The sequence below is a fragment of the Pygocentrus nattereri genome, chromosome 26 (genome assembly GCF_015220715.1).
Source record: "Pygocentrus nattereri isolate fPygNat1 chromosome 26, fPygNat1.pri, whole genome shotgun sequence".
Taxonomy (NCBI): Eukaryota; Metazoa; Chordata; class Actinopteri; order Characiformes; family Serrasalmidae; genus Pygocentrus; species Pygocentrus nattereri.
Genome location: NC_051236.1, coordinates 13,682,431 through 13,707,481, shown reverse-complemented (window position 1 = coordinate 13,707,481; position 25,051 = coordinate 13,682,431). Strand labels below are relative to the sequence as shown.

General features: G+C 39.3%; 1 protein-coding gene across 1 annotated transcript; it reads right to left on the bottom strand.

The window, feature by feature from the left end:
* Positions 1–1,280: 1,280 nt before the first annotated feature.
* Positions 1,281–24,544, bottom strand: mov10a (Mov10 RISC complex RNA helicase a). Its single transcript, XM_017697849.2, has 22 exons — positions 24,255–24,544; positions 23,848–23,953; positions 23,303–23,478; positions 22,779–23,020; positions 20,961–21,216; positions 19,731–19,871; positions 18,741–18,903; positions 17,702–17,853; positions 17,417–17,587; positions 17,101–17,248; positions 15,628–15,789; positions 12,572–12,675; positions 10,159–10,256; positions 9,984–10,082; positions 7,784–7,895; positions 7,528–7,645; positions 7,152–7,343; positions 6,151–6,213; positions 5,916–6,041; positions 5,473–5,561; positions 3,051–3,169; positions 1,281–2,202 (listed from the first exon to the last, which is right to left on the bottom strand). Exons 1-22 carry the CDS (start codon positions 24,371–24,373, stop codon positions 2,144–2,146), a joined length of 3,015 nt encoding a protein of 1,004 aa, XP_017553338.1. The 5' UTR covers positions 24,374–24,544; the 3' UTR covers positions 1,281–2,143.
* Positions 24,545–25,051: the final 507 nt, after the last annotated feature.

Below are 25,051 nucleotides of genomic sequence, written 5' to 3'. Positions count from 1 at the left end.
GAGTTTTTTTCAGATTTGAATGTATCTGCACAGCACTAGTTTGGCGCTTCTCTTGAATATCGGTAACTTGGCTTATTCAACTGTGCTTCCTTCACAGTGAGTGGTGGTGGTGGTGGTGGTGGTGTAACCCAGTCAGATATATATATGGCTATGGATGGGTTCAAATGCAAACTTACACTCTAGTACAACTGTATCCGTCCTTCTCTACACTGTAGATACTGCTCTGACATAGGTTTTCAGTATTCTGAGCTACAGATGCTGTCTGGTTTTACTGTATAATGCTTTGATTAGTAGCAGTTTGTGATCAGATCTAAATTGGTCTAACAAATAAGAGAACCCCCTTTGCAGTTGGCTTGAAGGGTCTCCTTCAGTACATCCCAAAAGAATGCCAGTGGTCATACTCGCACCAGACAGACATGTGGACAGTTTGTCTTTTGATGGTGTTTAGTGGCCTTTAGTGCTGCTACACACTGTAGCTGTTGACTTGCGTGCCTTCAGTTGTCTTTTGAGTTGCTCACTCTCCTCACAGGTATTGAATGTAGTGTTGGAGTTGGTGTTAAGAAATTCTGAGTCATTAATGTAATCCATGTTCTTGTGTTGCATGCCAGTAGTCTGGTAGTAGTGGTAGTTCGTCCTATTCGTGTTACATCTGTTGCTGATTGTGCAAGGAAGAAATTAGTTTACTGCCCCCTGGTGGTGAGGAATGGTAGGGGTCACTGACAAAAGACTTCTGAACTCTTTATTTCCCTACATCCCTCAATCCAGTAACATCTTTATTGTAAATATCCCAGATTTACAGACTTATCATGGATGCAGCACCATGCTAACAGTATGAGATGATTTGATGGCAGAACAAGTGAGTTTGTTGTTTACTATGGATGCAATGCCAAGGAATGAAGGAAGAGGGCATTACACAAGACCAGCTTATTTGGCAGTTAAAAGGCACCATAACATCGCAGATAACACAATAGAGGAGCACAATGTCTACACCCCCCCCCCTCCCCTCTCTCTCCGTGTGTGTGTGTGTGTGTGTGTGTGTGTGTGTGTGTGTGTGTGATTTTTTATTTATATATATATATATATATATATATATATATATATATATATATATATATATATATATATATATATATATATATATATATATATATATATATATATATTAATTACACACACAAAATGATCAAATCCATTGTTCTCTTTTGTGTGCTCAAATACTTGGATACCCTCTCCTTAGAACAAACTTTTACTTTAAAATGATCTTCCTTTTTATCTGGAAGTACGAAGTATGAAGTGAACTACTTCAGATTTATATGAGCGCTCATTGTAATAATTCTTTATAAGCAAGACAAGCATTGCAGTGAACGTTTCATTGAAGTGAAATCGACCCATGTTAATAAACTTTTTTTTTTCTTTTTGATTCAGTAACTTTGATTCAGTAAGTTTTTCTTTGTTCTTATACATTCTATCACAATAGCCTGAAAGATGATACTTGTGCAGCACTTTTTATTTAAAATGTATTTTATTGCATTTATTTGCTCAACTCTAATAAAATAAAAAGTACAAATAAAGTAGTCTCTGTAGAGCATGGGGAAGAATGAGAGCAAAATAGAGTGAACTTTACCTGAATCACAATTTGTAACTTCAAAGTTATGAACTAAGTAGTGACAGGATAGACTGGTGTAGAAAAAGGCATTAAAACAAAGGCTCCAGATTCAGCTAAATGTAAACTCTAAATGGCTCTCTTTAATACCAGTATAATGGAAACCACAACTAATGAATAATCACCTTTATCTTATCTTTCAAATTCATTTAAAAAAAAAAGTGTGAAAAGATCAGTGTAAGGTCCAATTCTGTGAGCACTTTTGGAAGAACTTTTCCATTTTTTTTTTCCAGAGTGCTCTAGATCGTGTTTCTGTCGATACTTTTTAGTTGTTGAAATAGAAAAATTAATAGCATGGTTTCAAATTCATCTAAAAGTAATTTATAAAATTGTTAATATAAGGACAATTTCTAGCGTTAATGCAAAGCATGAAGAAATGTACTGTATAGTCTGCAGTAATGCCAAGGCCTTTGTAAAGAGACAATAAAAAGTGCTGCAGTCATTTACAGTTCTCACTTTGATGGCTGGTCTGTAGGAGGTTCAGTGTTCGTTTCTCCACTCTGGATGCACATGCTGCTGCAGTGCGCTTTCTTCTATTTCTGCAAAAAATACGAATGATTTTCAATGCAAATTATTTACAAATGTACCAGCAAAGCTATTTGGCAATAGTTTTGGGAAGCCTTTATCATCACTTGTATTTTTTTTTAAATTGCTTTACCATGTAAGAAAGGAAAAAAAAACATAAGTCATAATATAGAGGAAATTATCAAACAATCCTTTGGTCCATTTGTGCAATAGCGAACTAGAACCCCATTTTACTTCAAAATAAAAGTTGAGACACAAATCCAAATGCACACATGTTCAAATAAGAGATAACCAACACACCTGACTCATTTCATTAATGTTCTGGAGGACTGAGTTCAAAATCTAAGAACTTAGTTGAAGTAATCTGACAAATACTTTTTGTAATAAAATTGGAGCAAGGTATTCTCTGTGAGAAAAAAAAATGGACTGAAGACGCGGAAAGACATGATTTGTTCTACACCTGTCGTGCAGCTAACAAGCCTGGCTGAGAATCAGTTGTACAAAGTCATGCACTCCATGCCGAAGACTTCAAGTTGTCATCACTAACCTACATAAAGGACAGAGACACAGGATTGTCGCACTAATCTTTCCATTCTTTAGAATTGCCTTGCTGAATTTTTTATAGTTAATTGCCATCGTTTTGAGTTTCGGTTAGTAAATGTGGCTGTTATTGCTAACTTCTGATGGATACGAATGAGAAAAAGGTTTGCAAAATAATAAATAAACTGCATTCATAGAGAGTCTCAACTACCTCTGAGCAAGGCCTTAAGTGTTACACTTACATAACTGACGTGTCTCGTCTCCTGATATCTTTAATGAGCATGGAAGAATGAGAACGTAAATGACGTGTCATGATACGTACCATCAGTGGTTGTATGGATTTTTAGAGATGCCAGCCGAGTCACCACATCTTCCTCCCCCTCGGCATCCCGGTAGTCAAAGCCAGTGTAGCCCTGCTTTTGCTCACAGTAATGGATGAACCTACCAATAACACAAATATACAATATTATACCTTCAGTTATTTGCTGTCATCTATATCAAAATAGAGGAATTTACACAAAAACTAATTATCCATCCATCCATCCATCCATCCATCCATTAGCTTCCGCTTCTCCGGGGTTCGGGTCGCGGGGGCAACATCCTAAGCAATGAGGCCCAGACCTCCCTTTCCCCAGCCACTTCCACTAGCTCTCCAAGGGGGATTCCGAGGCGCTCCCAGGCCAGCTGGGCGATATAGTCACGCCAGCGTGTCCTGGGTCTTCCCCGGGGTCTCCTCCCAGGTGGACTTGCCTGTGACACCTCCCGAGGGAGGCGTCCAGGAGGCATCCTAACCAGATGCCCGAACCACCTCAGCTGACTCCTCTCGGTGCGAAGAAGCAGCGGCTCTACTCCGAGTCCCTCCCGGATGACCGAACTTCTCACCCTATCTCTAAGGGAGAGTCCAGACACCCTGCGGAGGAAACTCATTTCAGCCGCTTGTATTCGCGATCTTATTCTTTCGGTCATTACCCAAAGATCATGACCATAAGTGAGGGTGGGAACGTAGATCGACCGGTAAATCCAGAGCCTTGCCTTATGGCTCAGCTCTTTCTTTACCACAACAGACCGGTAAAGAGCCCGCATCACTGTTGACCCAGCACCAATCCGCCTGTCAATCTCCCGCTCCCTTGTACCATCACTCGTGAACAAGACCCGAGATACTTGAACTCCTCCACTTGAGGCAAGAGCCTATCCCTGACCCAGAGAGGGCTCTCCACCCTTTTCCGCCTGAGAACCATGGTCTCGGATTTGGAGGTACTGATTCTCATCCCGGCCGCTTCACACTCGGCTGCAAACCGATCCAGCGAAAGCTGAAGTTCACGGCCTGATGTCCCCAATAGGACCACATCATCTGCAAACAGCAGCGATGTAACCCTGAGGTCACCAAACCGGACACCCTCCATCCCCTGACTGCGCCTAGAAATTCTATCCATAAAAATTATGAATAGAATCGGTGACAAAGGGCAGCCCTGACGGAGTCCAACTCTCACTGGGAACAAGTCTGACTTACTGCCGGCCATGCGAACCAAACTCCTGCTTTGTTTGTACAGGGCCTGAATGGCTCGTAGCAAAGAGCCATGTACCCCGTACTCCCGAAGCACCTCCCACAGAATACCCCGGGGAACACAGTCGAATGCCTTAACCAGATCCACAAAGCACATGTGGACTGGTTGGGCAAACTCTCATGAACCCTCCAGAATCCTGGAGAGGGTGAAGAGTTGGTCCAGTGTTCCACGACCAGGGCGGAACCCGCACTGCTCCTCCTGGATCCGAAGTTCAACTATAAGCCGGACTCTCTTCTCCAGTACCCCTGCATAGACCTTACCAGGGAGGCTGAGGAGTGTGATTCCCCTGTAGTTGGAACACACCCTCCGGTCCCCTTTTTTAAAAAGAGGCACCACCACCCCAGTGTGCCAATCCAGTGGCACCGCCCCCGATGTCCACGCAATGTTGAAAAGGCGTGTCAGCCAAGACAGCCCCACAACATCCAGAGCCTTGAGGAACTCAGGGCGGATCTCATCCACCCCTGGAGCCTTGCCACCAAGGAGCTTCTTAACTACCTTAGTGATTTCGGCCTCAGTAATGGACAAGCCTATTCCCATGTCCCCAGACTCTGCCTCCTCACTGGAGAACGTGTCGGTGGGATTGAGAAGGTCCTCAAAGTATTCCTTCCACCGCCCAATGACGTCTTCAGTCGAAGTCAGCAGCACACCATCTCCACTATATACAGTGCTAGTGGCACACTGCCTTCCCCTTCTGAGTCGCCTGACGGTTTGCCAGAATCTTTTCGGAGCCGACTTAAAGTCACTTTCCAAGGCCTCACCAAACTCCTCCCATACACGGGTTTTTGCCTTGGCGACGACTGAAGCCGCAGATCGCTTTGCCTGTCGATACCTGCCAGCTACCTCTGGTGTCCCACAGGCCAACCATACCCGGTAGGACTCCTTCTTCAGCTTGACGGCATCTCTCGCCTGGGGTGTCCACCACCGGGTTCGAGGATTACCGCCCCGACAAGCACCAACTACCTTACGGCCACAGCTACAGTCAGCCGATTCAACATTGGAGGAATGGAACATGGCCCATTCTGAGTCTGTCCCCCACCTCCCCCGATATACAAAAACTAATTATTTTATATTATTTCCAATCTGTAGTGTCCCAATTTGCACGTCAGGCATCTCACAATTCCTTTAATTTATGATACTTCATCATCTAGTACTACAAACAGTTCAATTGCTAAGTCCTACCTCTGCCAAGTGGGATTCTTGTTTAGGATGACGGGGTTTCCAACCACAATAAGCAGGGCTTTGGCTCTGGTCATGGCTACATTAAACCTCTAAAGAAGAAAAGACAAGGCTCAGTTCACAAAAGTGCTTCATACATGCTAAAGCTGGCACTGCCAATAGTTTTATTCATAAAATCACCTCTATCTGCCTGAGCTGATCTAAATGAATAAAAGTAATTATCTGAACTTAATTTAAATCTCATTACAAGGCCTTTATTAAAACACAAACTGAATACTTTTAATCTGAACCCATTGACCTAAACTTGCATTATTATGGCTATTATCGTTATTTCTCAATGTCTCAAACATCACTAAAGGACAGTGTGCTTCTTGTATTTTCCACAAAAGACTACTTTCAGGATTATGAAGTTAGTTCTTGTAAACAGGGAGTAAAAAGTACTATACCTTCTCATTTGTGAGGAAGCCAATGTTAAAGTCTTGGTCCATTTTAACATAGCTGATGCTGCTTCTGACCGCAGACACCATGATCACCGTTTTCTCCTGCCCCTGGAACTCCTCCACTGAGCCCACCTGAGACACCAGGAACACGATATGTCTCATGTTTTTTTTTTCCTCATTTATTTCTCACAATTTTTACACACATACCTAGTAATTTTGAGAAAAAAATGACTTGACCAACCTTAATGTCTTTCCACTGGTTTAATTCTCGTACTGTTTTCAGAGCTTTCTGGATTTTTTCCACCTTGGGAGAAAAACATATCATTATAAGAAACCAAATTGTGATCAAATTGAGAGGAAAGGAGAAGTTTGGCAACAAAAAAATTATACAATTCTCCATTTACCCTAAATGTGGCTGATAAGCAAAGGCAAGTTTGGTGTCTGAAGTCTGCTTCTTTAGTTTTGCACTGATGCTCTAAGACTAAAGTAGTTAACAAGTAATGGAAGCTTATAGTTAGCATTATAAAAACTGCTAAGTTAAATCATCATACACTTGCCTTGCTGTTCTATGTGGACCTTTCAAACAAACTTTACAGCTCATGTTTATGGCTGCCCCTAAAGAGCAGTAGCATGCATCAGGAGCTGCAAAACTAACTAGCTCACTAAAAACAAAAAGAGCTGCACATAACACAGGAACGCTAATTATGTCATAATGTCATTTTACTTGCAAGGACCCAATTTGTCTGCTATGTATTACATTGGCCACAACAACAGTTTGCTGTAAAACGTCTAATGTATCTTCTAATCATGTCTGTCTTGGACCTTGTAATCTCACTCACGTTTAGCTGGCTCAAGATTCTCCACAAGAGGGTGCTATTAGCACACATCTTCCTAAGAGTGGTGCTTTGGATTAGTGTTTTTGTGGAATACAGTTTTTCAGTATCAGAAATCACATAAATAATCTGAAATAGGCTTGTTTAACAACTTGATGTGGTTTGATGCAAATGTATAATGATTTAGGTATACAGTTTACAAATGCCTATACGTAAGTCTCATAACTCCAGTGAGAAATCCAGTCACTATCCCAACAAATGGCTTGGGTTTAAATAGATCAGAACAGGATGCTTAAATATCTGATTCATTTTTTTAGTACTGTGGGACCACAATTTGAATTAGCTTTGGTAGAACAGTTCAAACTGTATATTCATATACAAATGCTTGTGGGATCTTGAATAATCTTACTTGTTTCCTGTAGGGGGCAATGATGCCAATGTCGGCAGCGCTGAGTTTGGGGAGGCCATTCTTTCCCTGAGTTAGTATTAGCTTGTTCAAATAGCTGATGAGGACCTCGATCTCACTGACGTTGAAGAAGGACGGACTGTTCGATTCTCTCTCATCTTTCCCCATCACTCCATGGAATATCACTGGAAAGCCCTGGTTATGAAACCAAAATCAACTATGACAAGTGGCCATACTCAGATGCACAAGACACTGTTTCTGGAACCTCCATCAGCAAAATAGTCAAAACACGACCTTGTACTTAGGCAAGACCTTTAAAACAAGCCAACTTTGCTTGCTCTTTGGATAAAGTGACCAACTGAAGCATTGACTGAATTACCTTCTCAGGGAGGTGCTCCCAGCGACAGAAGGCCTCTCGTTCCATCTGGTCCGCAAACACTTGCAGTTCATTGTCATAGAAAAGCTCATTTGGGATTTTGAGGATGGCAGGATGAGACCTGGTGAGGGGCAAGAAAAAGAAAGAGATAATAGATAATAAATAATAATAGATAATAAACAATAACAATTGAGCACAAGTGACCTGAAATCACCAAACAGCTGGAGTAAAGCTAAAATGGAAAAAAGGCTCAGAGCACCTGTAGTTGCGCAGGAGCTTGGTGACAAAGCAGCTGTCGTAAGCCTGGCAGCCATCTTGAGTCTTCTGATAGAGCGAGTTCTGTGTCATCAGTCTTTCCAGCAGCGACAGCCCTGTTTCACACCAGCGGACATCACAGCCAAAAACACAATTATTACTGTGAAGCCTGGACTCTGGGCTAGAATGCAAGTTATATTCTTCAGCCTAGACCTGTTTGGGACGTCCAGCTATGGCCTTACATTACACAGCCATCACAGATGTGGGATGTGGGGAGATTTTAGGATGGTTTAACTGAAGCTACTAAAAACAATCAGGTGTTCAGATCTTAGACATTTACAAGCATTGGGTTCTGATCTGTTTAAGGACCTCAACTGAGATAGTATTAAGTTAAATATATAAATAAATCATTATTATTCAGGTTCTTTCTATTGTGAGGAGGCTGTTCTAAACCCTAACCCCTAAATTTCTACTTGTGAAAATAATCATTACAATTTTTCTTTTTGATCTTTTTGAATTCTCTTCAAGTGATGTTGAAACTTTTTATCATGAGTTCAATTTTTGAATTAAAAACATCTGTCAGAAATTGCTGTCCTACAAAACACAAAGGGCCAGATTCATAAAACTCAATGGTAACAGCACATCATCACACAAATATGTGTCATGGTAAATAAGAAGACGTTCTGCTGATAGTTAATCGTTTAGTAAAGATGCTTTTACTTTTAATTAAGTAACAAAGTTTAAATTTTTTAATCAGAAAAATATTTTTACTATAGGAAAGATAATATACTTAATTATAAATAAATAAATAATTAATAATAAATATATAATAAATATACTATAAAAAATCTATAACATCTTAAAATTCAACGTCTAATCGCAGGAAGTGTGTTTTAACATGTAAGATTTCATTTCTCAATTAAATAATTAAATAATGACACTCCAAATCTGTAAACCATAAATATGTTTGTAAAATCCATCGTGAATTGAAAAATAGAATTAAAAGCTCAAACTACTTGCAAGAAAATCAATATAAACATAATTTCAATCTCAACGTGTTTCATTTACTCTTCACTTATATGAACTTCCAAACCCACTTTCCATACACTGGAAGTAGACTTACCAAATGTGGAATTTGACACAAGAAGAAGTGGCTGCTTTAAATACACTGCATTTAAATCAGCTCATGTGAAATCCTGCTCCTTTTTTCTCCTCTGTTCTCCTATAACAGCAGACAGAGCGTCTGCCATGCTGCTCCATCCAAACAGATCAAAACGTGTCGTTTATATCAGTTGACCAGCTGACCAGACAGGTTTGGAAACATTACTGCCAGCGTGGTTTAGGTGTTATTTATTGCAGGACTGAGTTTTACTATGATACAATACTAGTATTTAATAATACTAACATTTAAGTGAGATAGTCTGCATGAATCTGAATTTTATGAATCTGGTGCAAAGGGTTTTGGTCTGTAGGTGGAGCCTTATTTCAGCCACACCACTGCATTTTAGAGCAGGAAGTGGGACTGCATCCCTGTCTCCCATCGCCACATGGTGAGCAGTTAGGGCTCATTGTTTTGTACAAAATGTGTCCCAAAGTCTGAAAATCAGTGTGTAACATTAAGAATTGTAACTACTGAAACACATTTTCTGCAATTAAGTAAATTTTTTTTGTGTTTAAATGAAAAAAATATGACTTTATGTGTGTAAAACTGTTCAAAACTATTTGCTAGTCAAGTACTGGCCAGCATTTTTTAGTGTGTCTTCTGCTAAACAGTTTGACAATGGCTGTAGACCCAAGCAGTTTTCATGACTCAAATCAGCTGTCTGACTGATTGATGCGCAGCTCATGTGCATAAAGTTCGTTCAGCAAGAGAAAACAGAACCAGCAGGGCATGCATCAGTGGTTGCTGTCATGTGTCCTGACATGTTGAGCAAATGACAATTAAACTTGAAACATAAGCATATCTGTAATGCCATCTCTCACCCCAGTTATGTTATGATATGTTCTGTTTCATGTAAATCATGCAAACAATTAGAAGGGAAAAAAAACAAAAAAAACAAATAAAAACACATTTTGTATAACATCATGTTATAAGTTTGGGGTGCTACATGCTGCTAAAATGTTCAGCACCCACAATTTAAAACGCCCTCCTGCATCCTTGGTAGCTATAACAATGTTGAAAAATAATACAGAAGTGTGAGTACCAAACCCGTGTTGCTGTGCCAGTGGAGATCTAAGGACAGGTCCAAGCTGCTGAGGGTCTCCTGCCAAAACCAGCTGGCCTTTCTCAGGATGGAGAAGACCTGTGAAGAAAATAACACATGAGGAATCATTTCATTTTTCAAAAACGCAATTTCACCCTGCCAGTGAGTCCCTTACCCGCAATCCCAACAACACATTCAGGCTCCACAGCTTGCCCAGCCTCATCTATGAAGATGTGTGAGAAATGACCAACAGGGACCCCTCCAGACACAAGCCTGAAAAACACACAGAGAGACTCATTCTACTAATGGCAAACATGCTAGAACCTTCTGGAAAATTCTGGATGGATATGTGGAATGATATCTTAGAAAAAACTATACATCTAAGAATATGAATGCTGTCACCCCTCAATGTATATCTTCAGTACCAATAGTTAGAGAACACAATTGTTCCTCTGTATTGACTCCAGGCCTTTTATTTTTATTTACTACTTAAAACTTTTGTTATATAGAGGTATAAATAAATACCTTTCCACTGGGAATGTGAAGGCAGCTTACCTCTGAAACTCATCTAAGGTATACAATTAGACCTTAAGGACCTTGTTGTATCTTTGTGGGTATATTTACATTTTACCTTGTACCTTGAGGGACTAAAATTTACCCAGACAGTTCCATTTTTTTTCTGATATTGTAGAACTACTTTTGGTTCCCAAATAAAACTCTCCAAAGAACTATGTTTGTAAAAGTGATGTTTGAGAGTAAAGAACCTTTTAAAAGTTTAAATAACTTCAACATAATGTGGTCACATTTTATTTTGATGGTCCACTATATATGATTTACAGACTTAACTCATGGTGTTTGGTACCCTAATGTCACCAAACACCATTAGGGTAAGGGTTAGGTTTAGGTTTTGTGTTGAAGTTAAGGTTAGGTTTGGGGTTAGGATCAAATTTAATATACTTTCACACTCAACTTCAAATACAGTTGAATTTAGGGTTGGGGGAAACTCGATATACTTAGATGTATTGCGATGCAGACGTGGGCGATTCTGAATCGATTCACAAATGTCAAATCGATTTTCTATATTGTAATTTATAACATAATGTTGACGGAATATATAAGCCGGGGCTTGGAAGTGGGTAAGTGCAGCGCCCAGACAGCCTGTGGCAGCACATAAAAACCTATTGGATGAGTGAGAAATCCAACTGGCAGCCTCTGCATTAAAAGCCAGGTTAGATCAGGAGTCACAATCCAAATGTTAAGAAGAACCATTTTTCCTTTCAACAAAAATCAAACCACCTTGGGAGCCACAAAATGTAATGCCCAATATGTTTCAGTATGTGACAATGTCCTAGTATAGGCTAAAAAATATGAATATAAACACAGACTTAATTTGCTCTGCTTTAAGCTTTAGCTATAGCTGCTTTCCTCCTCCTTTCCCCCAGGAACGTTCTCCTCAAACATTGAATAGTTTCTTGTAAAATGTCTCTCAATGTTCAACTGTTTTATAAGGCTGAAGTCGCTTCTTATTCTCCAGCTTCTTGTTCGAATTTTCCCATTCCACCTTAAATGGTGCCTGAGGTGCCAGAAAGTAAACACTGCACCATTTAAGGTGGAATGGGAAAATTCGAAAGAGAAGATTATATCTTTATATGGCTGAAGTCGCTTCTTATTCTCCAGCTTCTTGTTCGAATTTTCCCATTCCACCTTAAATGGTGCCTGAGGTGCCAGAACGTAAACACTGCACCATTCAAGGTCGAATGGGAAAATTCGAAAGAGAAGATGATATCTTCACAACTTTTTAGTGTCTGACAGTTTCTCATTGCAGATGTAACGTATCAGGAAACCAACTGCGGTGCTCATAAATGACAATAAGCCCATTCATCTCAGAATGTTAAAGCAAGCGATGTTAAAGCTTCCACCCAAATTCAGACCTTTTATTGCCAAGGATTAGCATTTGTTCTGAGTTGAGGGTGTTTATGCTACACTGCCAAGATACAGCGTCCTGTGTTGAACAAATTTTACTGACACAGCAATCCCACACTCACTACAATGAGACCAAAACTGAAAAATCACTGAATTAAGCGGGTAGGATGGCTGTAATGTGATGCATGGACATCCATTGCCACAGGATATTAATTCACTGTAACTACGCATTTTATCGCAGATGAGTGGCAGCAGTGACTCATGTGCTCCAAACAAGAGCAGTGATTGAGACCCTTCCAGTTCACTTACCACATCACTTCCATTTGTTTTATTAATACAATATACTGGAAGTAAATATCATTACAAATACTTTGCTTTAAAAGTACCAAGTTGTCACACAGTGAAAAAAAGAAATCCTGTACAGAAAAAAGATGCATCGATAATCATTCTATAATCACATCGCGGCCCTCTGAAACGTAATCGAATCTTATTATGACATGCCTACAGACTCCCACCCCTAGCTGTATTTAATAGATATTTAGTTGTAATGACAGTTACAGAGAGTCTGAGCATCTACAACTGAACTGTTAAAAGGTTTTTCCCAGAACCAAACAATCTAAAGGTTTTTAAAATTTTTAAGGCTGTAAGAGCTGAGAGGCCTGTACCTTCCAGCAGTGATCAGGGTGACCACGATGATACTGTAGCCCATCAGAGTCTCTTTAGAGGGGAGGACGAAACTGTCTTGCCCTTCATCCCAGTTACTGTGTTTCTGTAACAAGACATACAATTCCTGAAATGAACAGGTTCTGTAAGAGTGTAAATGGATGTGTGCATATGTGTATTTTTACTGGTCCGTCAGAGACCAAAGACTTAACATTTGTCCAACCACAATTCACACAACCAGCACACGCCTTTGTTTGTTTTCTTCTGTCATTCTTTTTCCTGCCATCATGCTCTACAGATAATGATAAAACTAATGTAATGCTAACCAGCTACCTTCTCACTAATATATGGCAGTAGTGTAGGAATGAAGTGAACACATCAAGGCTTGATATGAGTTTGTGCACTGGCAATCACAGAAACAACCTACATATGGACCAACAAATCACTTTTAACAGTCATTATAGTATTCAATTTCCAATCAAATCAGCTTTATTATAGTATAACTATTTTATGTGCTAAACATTAAACTACAAATTTGTAATGTCAGATCAGAAAATTAACAGAAAATTACAAAGAAGCCTCAATATTTATTTGTTATTTTTTCAGTGTGTCCACCCTTTGCCTTCATTATAGCTTCCATTTTTTCGGGAGACTAGCTTTCAGTTCAAAGTGCTTTCAGAATAAAGAAATCTGCAGGGATATTTTTCTACAACTGCACAGTTCAGTCTTAGAAGTTGGTTGTATTTTCAGATCCTCACAATGCAAGTAATCCCAAAAATATTATAATTATGTTATAATTATATTCTGGAGCGGTTTGCAGCTGAGTGTGAAGCGGTTGATATACGGATCAGCACCTCCAAGTCTGAGTCCATAGTCCACAACTGCTACCGCGACCCTATCTGGTCTAGTGTTCATTAATGATGATGATGATGATGTTATAATAATATTATAATTATTACACATTACAATTAGATAAAAAAGATGAATTATAAGTTGACAAGTATGCAAGAGAATCTTTTTACATACCAAACAAATACATCATATGTGGACACCTGACCATCACACCTACATTAATTTTTGGACACCCCATTGCAAAACTATGGGCATTACTACAGAGTAATCCCACCCTTCATGGCTGTAACAGCCTTTGCTTTTCTAGGAAGGCATTTTCACAAGATTTTGAAGTGTGTCTGTGAGAATTCGTGTCCATTCAGGCCAAAGAGCATTTGTAAGGTCAGGCACTGATTCTGAATGAGAAGGCCTGGCTTACAACCGACATTGAAATTCATCCCAAAGATGTTCAGTGGCGTTGAGGTCATGGGCTCTGTGCAGACTGCATGGCTGTGTGCTTGATTTTATACAGCTGTTACCAATGGGTGAGGCTGAGACACCTAAAATCAGTAATTAGAATGGGTGTCCACATGCTATTGGGCATATACAGTGGGGAAAAAAGGTATTTAGTCAGTCACCAATTGTGCAAGTTCTCCCACTTAAAAAGATGAGAGAGGCCTGTAATTGACATCATAGGTAGACCTCAACTATGAGAGAAAAAAAAATCAGAAAATAACATTGTCTGATTTTTAAAGAATTTATTTGCATATAATGGTGGAAAATAAGTATTTGGTCAATAACAAAAGTTCATCTCAATACTTTGTTTTATATCCTTTGTTGGCAATGACAGAGGTCAAAAGTTTTCTGTAAGTCTTTAGAAGGTTGGCACACACCGCTGCTGGTATGTTGGCCCATTCCTCCATGCAGATCTCCTCTAGAGCAGTGATGTTTTGGGGCTGTCGGCAGGCAACACGGACTTTCAACTCCCTCCAAAGGTTTTCTATGGGGTTGAGATCTGGAGACTGGCCAGGCCAGTCCAGGACCTTGAAATGCTTCTTCCGAAGCCACTCCTTTGTTGCCCTGGCAGTGTGCTTGGGATCATTGTCATGCTGAAAGGCCCAGACACATTTCATCTTCAATGCCCTTGCTGATGGAAGGTTTGCACTCAAAATCTCACAATACATGGCCCCATTCATTCTTTCATGTACACAGACCGGTAGTCCTGGTCCCTTTGCAGAGAAACAGCCCCAAAGCATGATGTTGCCACCCCCATGCTTTACAGTTGGTATGGTGTTCTTTGGATGCAACTCAGCATTCACTCTCCTCCAAACACGACGAGTTGTTTGTACCAAACAGTTCTACTTTGGTTTCATCTGACCACATGACATTCTCCCAATACTCTTCCGGAACATCCAAATGCTCTCTAGCAAACTTCAGACGCGCCCGGATATGTACTGGCTTAAGCAGGGGGACACGTCTGGCACTGCAAGATCTGAGTCCCTGGCGGTGTAGTGTGTTACTGACAGTAGCCTTTGTAACGTTGGTCCCAGCTTTCTGCAGGTCATTCACTAGGTTCCCCCGTGTGGTTCTGGCATTTCTACTCACCTTTCTTGTGAGCATTTTGACCCCACGGGCTGAGATCTTGCGTGGAGCCCCTGCTGATCGAGGGAGATTAGCAGTGGACTTGTAGGTCTTCCATTTTCTGATTATTGCTCCCACAGTAGATTTCTTCACACCAAGCTGCTTGCCTATTGCAGATTCAGCCTGGTGGAGGTCTACAATCTTGTTTCTGGTGTCCTTCGACAGCTCTTTGGTCTTCACCGTAGTGGAGTTTGGAGTGTGTCTGTTTGAGGTTGTGGGCAGGTGTCTTTTATACAGTTAACAAGGTCAAACAGGTACCATTAATACAGGTAATGAGTGGAGGACAGAGGAGCCTCTTAAAGCAGAAGTTACAGGTCTGTGACAGACAGAAATCTTGCTTGTTTGTAGGTGACCAAATACTTATTTTCCACCATTATTTGCAAATAAATTCTTTAAAAATCAGACAATGTTATTTTCTGAATTTTTCTTCTTCATTTTGTCTCTCATAGTTGAGGTCTACCTATGATGTCAATTACAGGCCTCTCTCATCTTTTTAAGTGGGAGAACTTGCACAATTGGTGACTGACTAAATACTTTTTTCCCCACTGTAGTGTAGGGAACTGTTATGCATTTGAATGCAAATTACCAGTAATTTTCGTGGCATAGTGCGAGGGTCTCTGCTGCTGGCACAGAACCGGTAGAGGCGATGGGCATCCACGTATCTTAGCAACCTCTCACATAGGAGATCACAGGCACTGTTAGAGGGAGCACAGGCCAGGATGTGAGCACCCGCATTAGACTTATTTACCTACAACACAAATAAATACACACAGACAAAACATGTTTTCAATAGTTTTCAATATGAACTCTGGGTCAGACTAGGTGGAGCTGTTATTTTTCCATTGCTATAATTAATTTTACAATATTTGTTGAGGCCTTAATAATCCCTTTAATTCTCTTAGCTCACATGCAGGACGATTACATAATAATTACCTAGTAGTAATTGAATAATAATGTGATAACTAACAAGCCTTAAGCCTAAGAGTGTAACTGGTTAGTCTTGATTCTCTTTCTATTCAACTTCAAAGAAACATGTAGTGGCTCGTGATACAAGTTCTACAAAACAACAAATACAGTTGTCCATATTCTATTAAATATATGTTTTTAAAGCTAAAAACACTATAAATTGTACTTAATAGCCAATTTGACATATATGAATGGTGGTCTCTGACTTTTGGAGAGTAATATATGTGCATTCACTTAAAGGCATTTGAAAAAGTTTGAAAATCCCCAATCAAATTACATCTTTTGTTGATCTTCCAAATTAGCAAATCCTCTTCAAAGAAAAAACTTATGGCATTTACTGCAATTTTTAGTGTACATTTGTTTGTTGAGTTTAACATGTATTTAACATACATAAACACGCTCCCGAATGATGCAACTGTCTAAGTGCTGGCCCTATCATCAGAAGATCGCGAGTTTGATCCCTGGTGATGCTACAGCCATCTGTAGTCCAAGAAAGCACAATTGTGTGGCCTCGCTCTCTCTGGGTGGGTAGGGCGCACCCCCAACCCCATTCACCCCACCAAAACACCCCCCGCAACTTCTCCCCCATCAGTCAATGCAATGCAGGTGTCTGTTAGCTGATGTAACAGATCTGGTGGTTGGTGCTTTCCTCCAACTGCATTCAGCAGTCCAATGACATTGCATGAGCGGCAGTTCGAAAACAAGTGGTGGCTGGTTTCACAGGTCCCGGACGAAGACTGTGTTAGCGCCCACCCCCTAGCATTGGTAGTATCGTGTGACTGAGGGAGTCCTAACCAGCGGGTTGAATTGGAAAAGGTTAAATTTGGGAGAAAATTGAGTAAAAGTAAAAAATAAAAAAAAATATTAACACATGCACCTATATCATATTTCTAACATGTATAGCATATATTTTTTGAAGAAAAAAAACTAACTTTTGCACAGGCCACATTTCTGTTTCTACATGTTATATTCAGCAAATGCATAAGTGTGCTCTCTGAAGAGGATGTGTTAACTTATTTTCACTTAGAAAATCAATAAAACATGTAATTTGCATGTGACTTCAAAGGGTCTACTGAGATACATGGTGCATTGCCTGTTTTATGGCTTCCACTACTGTGACGGTTTTGCCTGTTCCAGGGGGTCCAAAAATCAGATATGGAGCTGGCTTAGACTGGCCAGACAGAATATGCTGCACAGCGGCATTCTGCTCAGGGTTGGTCTCCAGATCTCGGTTGAACATCCTGTACAGCACAACAAAGAACAACAAACCAAGTCACAAGTATATTACTATGTAGAAAACAGTTATATTGTACATTATATTTTGTACATATTGTATTTTGTCAACACATGGAATGCACTGTTACATCTTGGTGAGTGTACTGCATAGTTGTGTGTGTGCATTTGAACACCTGAGCTGTGGTAATGCTGTGTGGTTGACGCTGTTGTCACTGGGGAACAGCACATTTCCCAGTCTGTGTTGTACAGCCAGATCTACAGCTCTGTGCTGGAGTTTTAGAGGATAGCGATTGATGCTGAACTCCACATCAAACTTCATATTTGTGATAAAGTTCTGTACAAGCCTGTCAGCACAAAGAGAAAGAGAGACAGAAATGGCACCAATTCCATCAGTACCAGTATAATAGATACTAAACACTGTAAGATACTAAATCTCAAGGTCTCAAGGCATCTCTTACTTCTTACTGAAGCCCAACTTTACACTCTCCAGCTCTACACGGTGGACGTAGCCTTTGTACATGGTAACAGGTTTAGTCTTGTCTTTGGATATACACACTTTCAAGTGATCTCCTCTCAGCACAGATGGCCTGTTCTCTGCCACTCCTGGCACCTGAGACAGGGAAAGAGCAAGAAATAAAATGATAGCAATACAGTGTACATCAATATGATGCCAGGTTTCCAGCTAACTTACGGTACAATTCTTAAATTACTTGTAATATTAATACTTGCTGGCATTTTTTTAGCAAAGACTTTTATAATAAATACTACACGCTAGACACCAGAAGCTATTTTAAGATGTTTGCTCAACATTTCAAATATTTTCCTCTCCAGGAACGAGAGGAAAGATAACCTGATTCATTCCAGATGATTACAGTTCTGATTTCCTTAATCTTCTGACTTCCAGCTTAGCCTCTTTCCACTGAGACATTTAAGGAAATATTACTAAACCTGAGCTGTTTTCTTGATTAAATGGTGTCTGGTGTTAGATTTTTAGTAACCCCAGTCACACATTGTGTAAGCTAAACAAACAAATGAAACACAATAGAAACAAACTGGAAATTTGCTATTAGTCAACATCATAATATAAATAGAATTTCTTTCAGTTTAACCAATTAAATAACATGAATCAAATACATTTCATCAAATAAACTGCTACGTTGAAAGAAAGAGATAACTGGCCATTTGGCTATTTAGCACAAAGAGTATTATTATGATAGAGCATTGTGGTGTAGATGTAGCAGCAGCATTCAAGAATAGTGCAAGTTCATGTACCTGCCTCACATTTTCACATCTTTACATTGCAACACAGGTTGGCCAAAATAATGGCCAACTTTGATCACCCCTAATTAAGAATATACTGTAATTATCTAATTATCGTAATTTTTTCGTTCTCTGCTTTGACATTTGACAATAATGGTGATCCTGAACTTTTAAACTGTAGTGCAAAACTTCATATTTCCTTTATCAACAGGAAAGAGATCAATAAGAGCTGCTCACCTTCAACACGAGCAGTTTTTTGTTAGTTTTGTCTCGTGTCATGGTCTGGCTGTACAAATCATACTTCTTTATGTCTACTTCCATCTGAATCTCCTCTAGATGCAAGAGGAGGTGGAAACGCTCAGCGTAATGCTTCATACACAGTGGAGTCTCCAACACATTCCTGAGAATTTGGATGAACAACAATGTCAGTAAAGCATGCATGATACACTGTGTACACTCATATGAACACAGTATATAAGAATTAATTCAATACACTAAAAGTGCTAGAATACAATCATTCTGAAATTAACATGAACTGCTATGTTCATACTACACTATACATCCACAAATATCCGGACAACTGTAAAATTATGTGATATCTACAAAGAATAAAAAAATAACTTTGATTAAAGAATTTCTGTATAATTCAGACATCTGGTTCCTGTTACTACCACTGCCAATGATTGTGTAAGTTTCTCTAAAATATTTTTTTTTACATTAAATCACTCAGAATGGCTTTGTTTACATCTCACTTGTTAATTATGCAGAAGTTTAGAAACATCTGTGGACTTCACCTTACACAGTATACACGTTACGCAAAATACACCTTATTACAGTAGTGATCCTGTGGTTAAAGTGAATCAAAGGGAACTTCTAGCATTATATCACTGCTGTCAGAGCGAAACCTATCTCCATTTTTACATAGTACTTTATATTATGTGTATATTTCATGATGAATGCGCCAAAAGAAACGGCCCAGAATGACTTGTAAAAAAGTCTGGTTTCACTGACTTACATTAAAAGTATGCTTTTTTTTTCTTCTCCTGTAAAATTACCACTTTGGAGGTTTTGTTCCGATAACAGCAATATATTCATACCCTTAATTTAGGCAGGAATCTTGAAAGATCAGGTGACTAGACACTTTTGGAAACTTAGTTTACTTTTAAAATAACTGTTTGTGCTTAACATTATGATTGCTCAAACACTTCAGGGCCCACAGGAGCTCACCTCACTCTGGGTAGCTGCAGTCTGGCTGCAGGGGAAAGCTTCTCTGTATCAGCCAAGTGGTGTTTGACCAGGTCCTTCAAGTAAGCAGGATAACTGTAGTCCTTCAGCTTCACTGCCTGCTTCAGAGCATGTGTCACACAACTACAGAAAAGACAAACCAATGAAGAAACAACATAATCGCTCTTACCAGTTGTCAGCAACTGGATATAATATAGAACAAATCAGCACAAGCTCTTATTGTAATGAGTGGTAACACTATTTGTTAATCAAAGCTTTTCTTTGTGTAGTTAATTAGGCTAGACATGCACAATAATATTGGAAAAAAAATAACTGGGCAGATGTTTAGATTTTACTGCTATTTGATTATATATTTATTGTGCCCCAAAAGAGCAGATGATTTACGGAACACTGGACTACTCTCATTGCCTGTTTTGTCTACATAAAATGTATTTGTGACCCAGAAATCCATATTGTACTTTTAAGTAATGCTTATCTTGATAGATATATTTCAATAATGTATAAATGATACTGTTGTGGTTTTCGACATCAGTAGATAAGCACATGAAAAATATAAATTATCAGCATCAGCCAACAATTCCCATCTCACTGTTTACCTAATTTAGGCCGAATTTAGGTTTGCTATCCAGAAAGGGGCAATGTGGGCAACAATAAATATCTGATATATTACTCAAATATCAAATATGTTTAGCTTTTTTTCTGTTTACACAAATATACTTTGTATGTGAACAAAAAACAAAATGTTCTACAGTTAAGATTGAAAGAAAGGTTATGAGAGCAGATCGGACAGAGCAATTCAGTGCAGTGCATTACAGAAAGCATTAGAGAAAAAGAAACGTATGTTTCAAAATCCACTGGGACCACCATTTCCAAAAACTTAAGTTCAGCAGCAAGTTTAAACAAAGTATCAGTGTGTCGCAACCAATGTAACTGGATTTTAAATCATATTATTTCAGGTTAACTAAATTATTATTATGAGTTATTTTCCATTATTGTTTATATATGTAGTTACAGTGTTAGTTACATACAGAATTAATCTATTAATTTTTGCAATCTTGCAATCAATTTATATTCTGTATCAGCAGATTTGAGACTGTACTTCTGATTTTTATTTACCTTTTTCATTTGTTTCAAGGTTAAAAGAAAGTTATAAAAACAATAAAAAAATTTCTGTAAGATATGTGGATGCAGAGTTTATGTTAGTATGCCTACCTCTCAGGAGGCACACCCTCTTCCACTATTCTGTCCTCAGGCCGGTACCGTCCAGCTTGCCTGGGTCTGTAAGGGCTCTCTGGTCCCAGCTCCGCAGCCAGCTGGGTCTGGACCACCGCCTCCAGTTCCCTCACAATACAGAAGGGTTTAGATGGGCTTGGGGGTTCTGAATCAGGGCAGAACTCAAAGTACATGGTGGCTGGGAAGTGTCCGTAGTGGTTAATGTGGTAATGCACCTCCACCACATAGCTCTCACCTGTCAAATATCAATGGATTTCAATTTAAAAATGTCATTATTTTGCATTTTATTAAAACAGAACAAGCAGCTTACACCACTGCATGTCAGTGAATAACACATGCATAGATAGTTGTTTAATGTGAGGTGCAATGTTGTAGTTGCCTTGGAGGTAACAGGTTTGCATAGCATAACATAAAACAATTATATGTGAACAGAGGCATTAAAATTAGGGCCCAATTGATGTAGTGTTGGCCAATAACATTGACAATCATCGACCACCAGTGCTTTCATCCATATTAGCGATATCACTGCCTATAATAAGCTGTCATTCAGATTCAAACACAAAATCTCTCAAACACAGGGCAAAACGTTAGCTGGTTTTACCAGTGGAGAGATCAATATGAGGCTCCCTCTGTTTAAAGCTGCACTATGTTAGCTTTTTTGTTCAAATCGAAAGAAGTAGCATTACTTAATCAGAAGGAAAAAACATGTTCAAAGACAGTGTGTGTGCACTACTGAAAGTCGCCCTATAAAATTTGAAATAATAATTTAGTTTGTGTTTGTCAGACTCTTTCCATCCACAGTCCAAAGACATGCAGTCAAGTCAACTGGACATGCTAAATTGCCCCTAGGTGTGAGTAAGTGATTGAATGTGTATGTCTGCCCTGTGATGGACTGGCAACTTAGAAGATGTGTGTGTGTGTTTGTCAGACCATGTCATACATCTTTATGTATCAAAGCGTAGTTACACGTTTCCACCAGACCAAATCCCCAAAACTTACATAGTGTAGATTTTAAGGTTACATTAACAGAGCAAACAGGTTCTACATGCTTCTTGTCCATTTCATTTTATATTTTAAGTAATTTTACAGCAGTCAAAGTTCAAATCTGTCTATGTAAAATTACACACACCTAACCTTTAGCACTAGATTGATAGAACACAAGGAAGAGAAATGTTGAAACATAAGAAAGGATTTTGCTAATTAAAAGAAACTGAACTGCAAAGAATTCTTGGCAGCTCCACCACAGGTGCTAATATATATATATATTTTTTTTTTTTTTTTTTTTTTACTTTGTGAGTTTCTGTTTATTTGAGTTGAACTGACAAGCATATCTGTGAGTAAATCATTGTTTAACAATGCAGAATAAAATTAAAACCTACATTGAGAACATTATTTGTTTTGTATTGGTCATCAGAATAGGCCACAAAACTAAACTTTCATACAGTTTGGGCCATACAAAATGTAGAAAAGTGATTTTTTTATATGAAAGTGGTGATTTAACTGCATACATTTTGGCATGTTGAACTCAAAGATGAAACTAAGTCAATAATGCTTAATAAGTATGCACTCACCTTAAAATCCTCAAAACCCTGGTATATTGCTATATTACATTCTGTATCTACTACTGTGTAAATATGTCCCTCATTTATGTGTCCCATAGATATTTTAAATAATCCTTAATTAATTATCAAATTAATAAGAGGTTACAGCCCTGCATGTTACTGTATGTGAGATGCTGTTATTTTTGTGCATGAGAGCATGAGATTGCATAAGATTGTTCACAACGCCTCGCCTCACCTGGGCAGAGAAGCAGAGGGCAAACTCTGGTCACTCTCCTCTCATCCACTAATGTGAAGCAGCGCATCCTGTGCAATGCCGTGTAGAAGGTGAAGTGAATGCAGTTCTGCCCCTCATTTATGATGTGGAACTTCACCATATACACTCTGTCCATGAGGCCGATGTTGAACACAACGTTTCCATTGGTGCTTTCAGGATCTGATGTGATTTTGATGCCTCCTTTATCAGAGATCAGCTCTGCTCTGCAAAGGACAAGACAAAACAGTGATTCCGGCACAATGTCATAATAAAACAATAAGCTACAAGGTAATAATTAATCCAGAATTGATTTGATGTGTGTTACGTGGATTGGAGCTGTGAATGTAGCTCAGTCAGTCATGAAAAAGGATTTTTATAATACAACTGAAATTGTCTGTTGTCCCTTTGGTAGAATGAGATCAAGAACCTTGTGCTGATAATAACATTACTTCTTTCATACACAAGAACTCATGACTGTTGGATGGAACATAAGATCTAGTCTGCACCTGTTTACCCGGAGTCTCTGAAGGATTTCTTTAGCCAGTTTTCTCTTTGGAGTGAGGACTGGGTTGACAGTAGGTGGAGATGAGCCAGAGGAGGCTGGAGTTGTGGCTCCTCCATCATCAGCTCTGGAGCCTGACTGTGGTGCTGACCTCCATTGGTCACAGTAGTACACACGCACCTATGAATGGATATGCAAAGTAGAGGTAGAGAGGTAGAGAGAGAGAGAGAGAGAGAGAGAGAGTGGGTGTTTCCCCTTGTACAGTGTATACTTGGCAAATAAGTCTCTGTGTTGCCATATGCAAATGCATTAGTGTTTGCTTTGATTAATGCCGTGCATAGTTAACACTGCATTATCATTAGTGGTTCTTCTGCAGTAGAGGTGGGCAAACTGACATAATTTACTGTTATGGTGGTGTATTAAGTCATATCCTAATCTGCATTTCTGAATATGTTGTGGATATTGTCCATACTTGCATGCAAAAGCAAAAATGTCATGCAAAAGAAAAGATTCAAAGAGAAAGAAGGAGCAAGAAAGAAGGAGACTTACCTGAGGTCTGGCATGTAGGATAACCTTTCCATGCCTTATACTGGCTTTGTTGAAATGCTGTAAGGCGTAGACCAACTTGGAAAAATTTGGCTCTTTGGTTCCTTCCCTTTAGTAATAAGCATATTAATGAGTGATATTGTTCATACACAGTTAGGGATCAGCAGGTCATTAGCCATCATTGTTACTCACACAATGTTCCCTAAAAGAGCTTCATAAAAAGAAAACACATAACAGTGCTATAGCTGTAGTCTATAACTTAGCCAGCATTGTTTATGTGCATGCAACTCTCAGTATACACAATAGCATACTGTAGATTTACACGCACTTAGAAGTTGTTCAGATGTGGAAATTATTTATAAGAAGAGTGAAACTGAACACTTCCTAGTGTTTCTGGGTTAGCTCCTTACCTTTTAAACTCCAAGTTGTAGATGTCCCGAAGCTCTTTCTTGTCTGTCTTCGATTTTCGTTCCCCCAGGAACTCAAGGAAATCCAGTCCAACTTCATAATTAGCCCTGAGTGAAGACATCGCTCCGATGAGTAGTCAGTTGTGACCGCTGTTATTTGCTCGACTCAGTTACAGGACACTGACCGGTTCACTCACGGCGGAACAAGAACTGTGCACCAAAATGTGACCTGTGGACAAGTTACGTTAACGGAAACCAAACGAAAAGTATACCGATGATGACCAAGACTTTGGGAACTAGACTTTGTAGGAGACTTTTATTATTGCATTCTCTTTCCCACCCCCTGCATACAGTGCACAAAGCCTGTAAGCGATGGACTGTAGTGTTTCGTTACATTATTATCGGAGTATTTTGAGACACTCCCTGAGGACTGCTGACGTTACATAAGAGTTCAGCTGGGGAGTTTGTCCTCATGTCATTTCTCAATATTAAATAACATGGATGGACTCCTTATGTTCCTAATTTATACGTATATGTATGCTTTGTGCTGTCTTATGCTTTATGCGTAACACGAAAAAAAAACTTTGTTGAAAAAAAAACGTATGTATATGGCCGAGACTGTGGGTGGCGCTGTTTTCCCTTGTTATAATGTTTCTTTATAAATATACAGGTTTTGTGCGGAGCCCCATGGGTGATATGGCGATTATTTTTAATAAAGCGTGGCCACAAACTAATATATTGAGGCCCAGAGTTACTATGTTGAAGCCATGAGTTAAGTTTCTCATAACCCGTGGCCACAA

What these genes read in the sequence shown, in the direction of transcription:
- mov10a (XM_017697849.2), bottom strand. Translation starts at nt 24,373, where the DNA reads ATGTCTTCACTCAGGGCTAATTATGAAGTTGGACTGGATTTCCTTGAG. An exon ending in CTATGCCACGAAAATTACTG is followed by an intron (nt 12,676 to 15,627) that starts GTAATTTGCATT and finishes GTCTTGTTACAG; the next exon opens with AAACACAGTAACTGGGATGA. An exon ending in AATCCATACAACCACTGATG is followed by an intron (nt 2,203 to 3,050) that starts GTACGTATCATG and finishes TATTTTTTGCAG; the next exon opens with AAATAGAAGAAAGCGCACTG.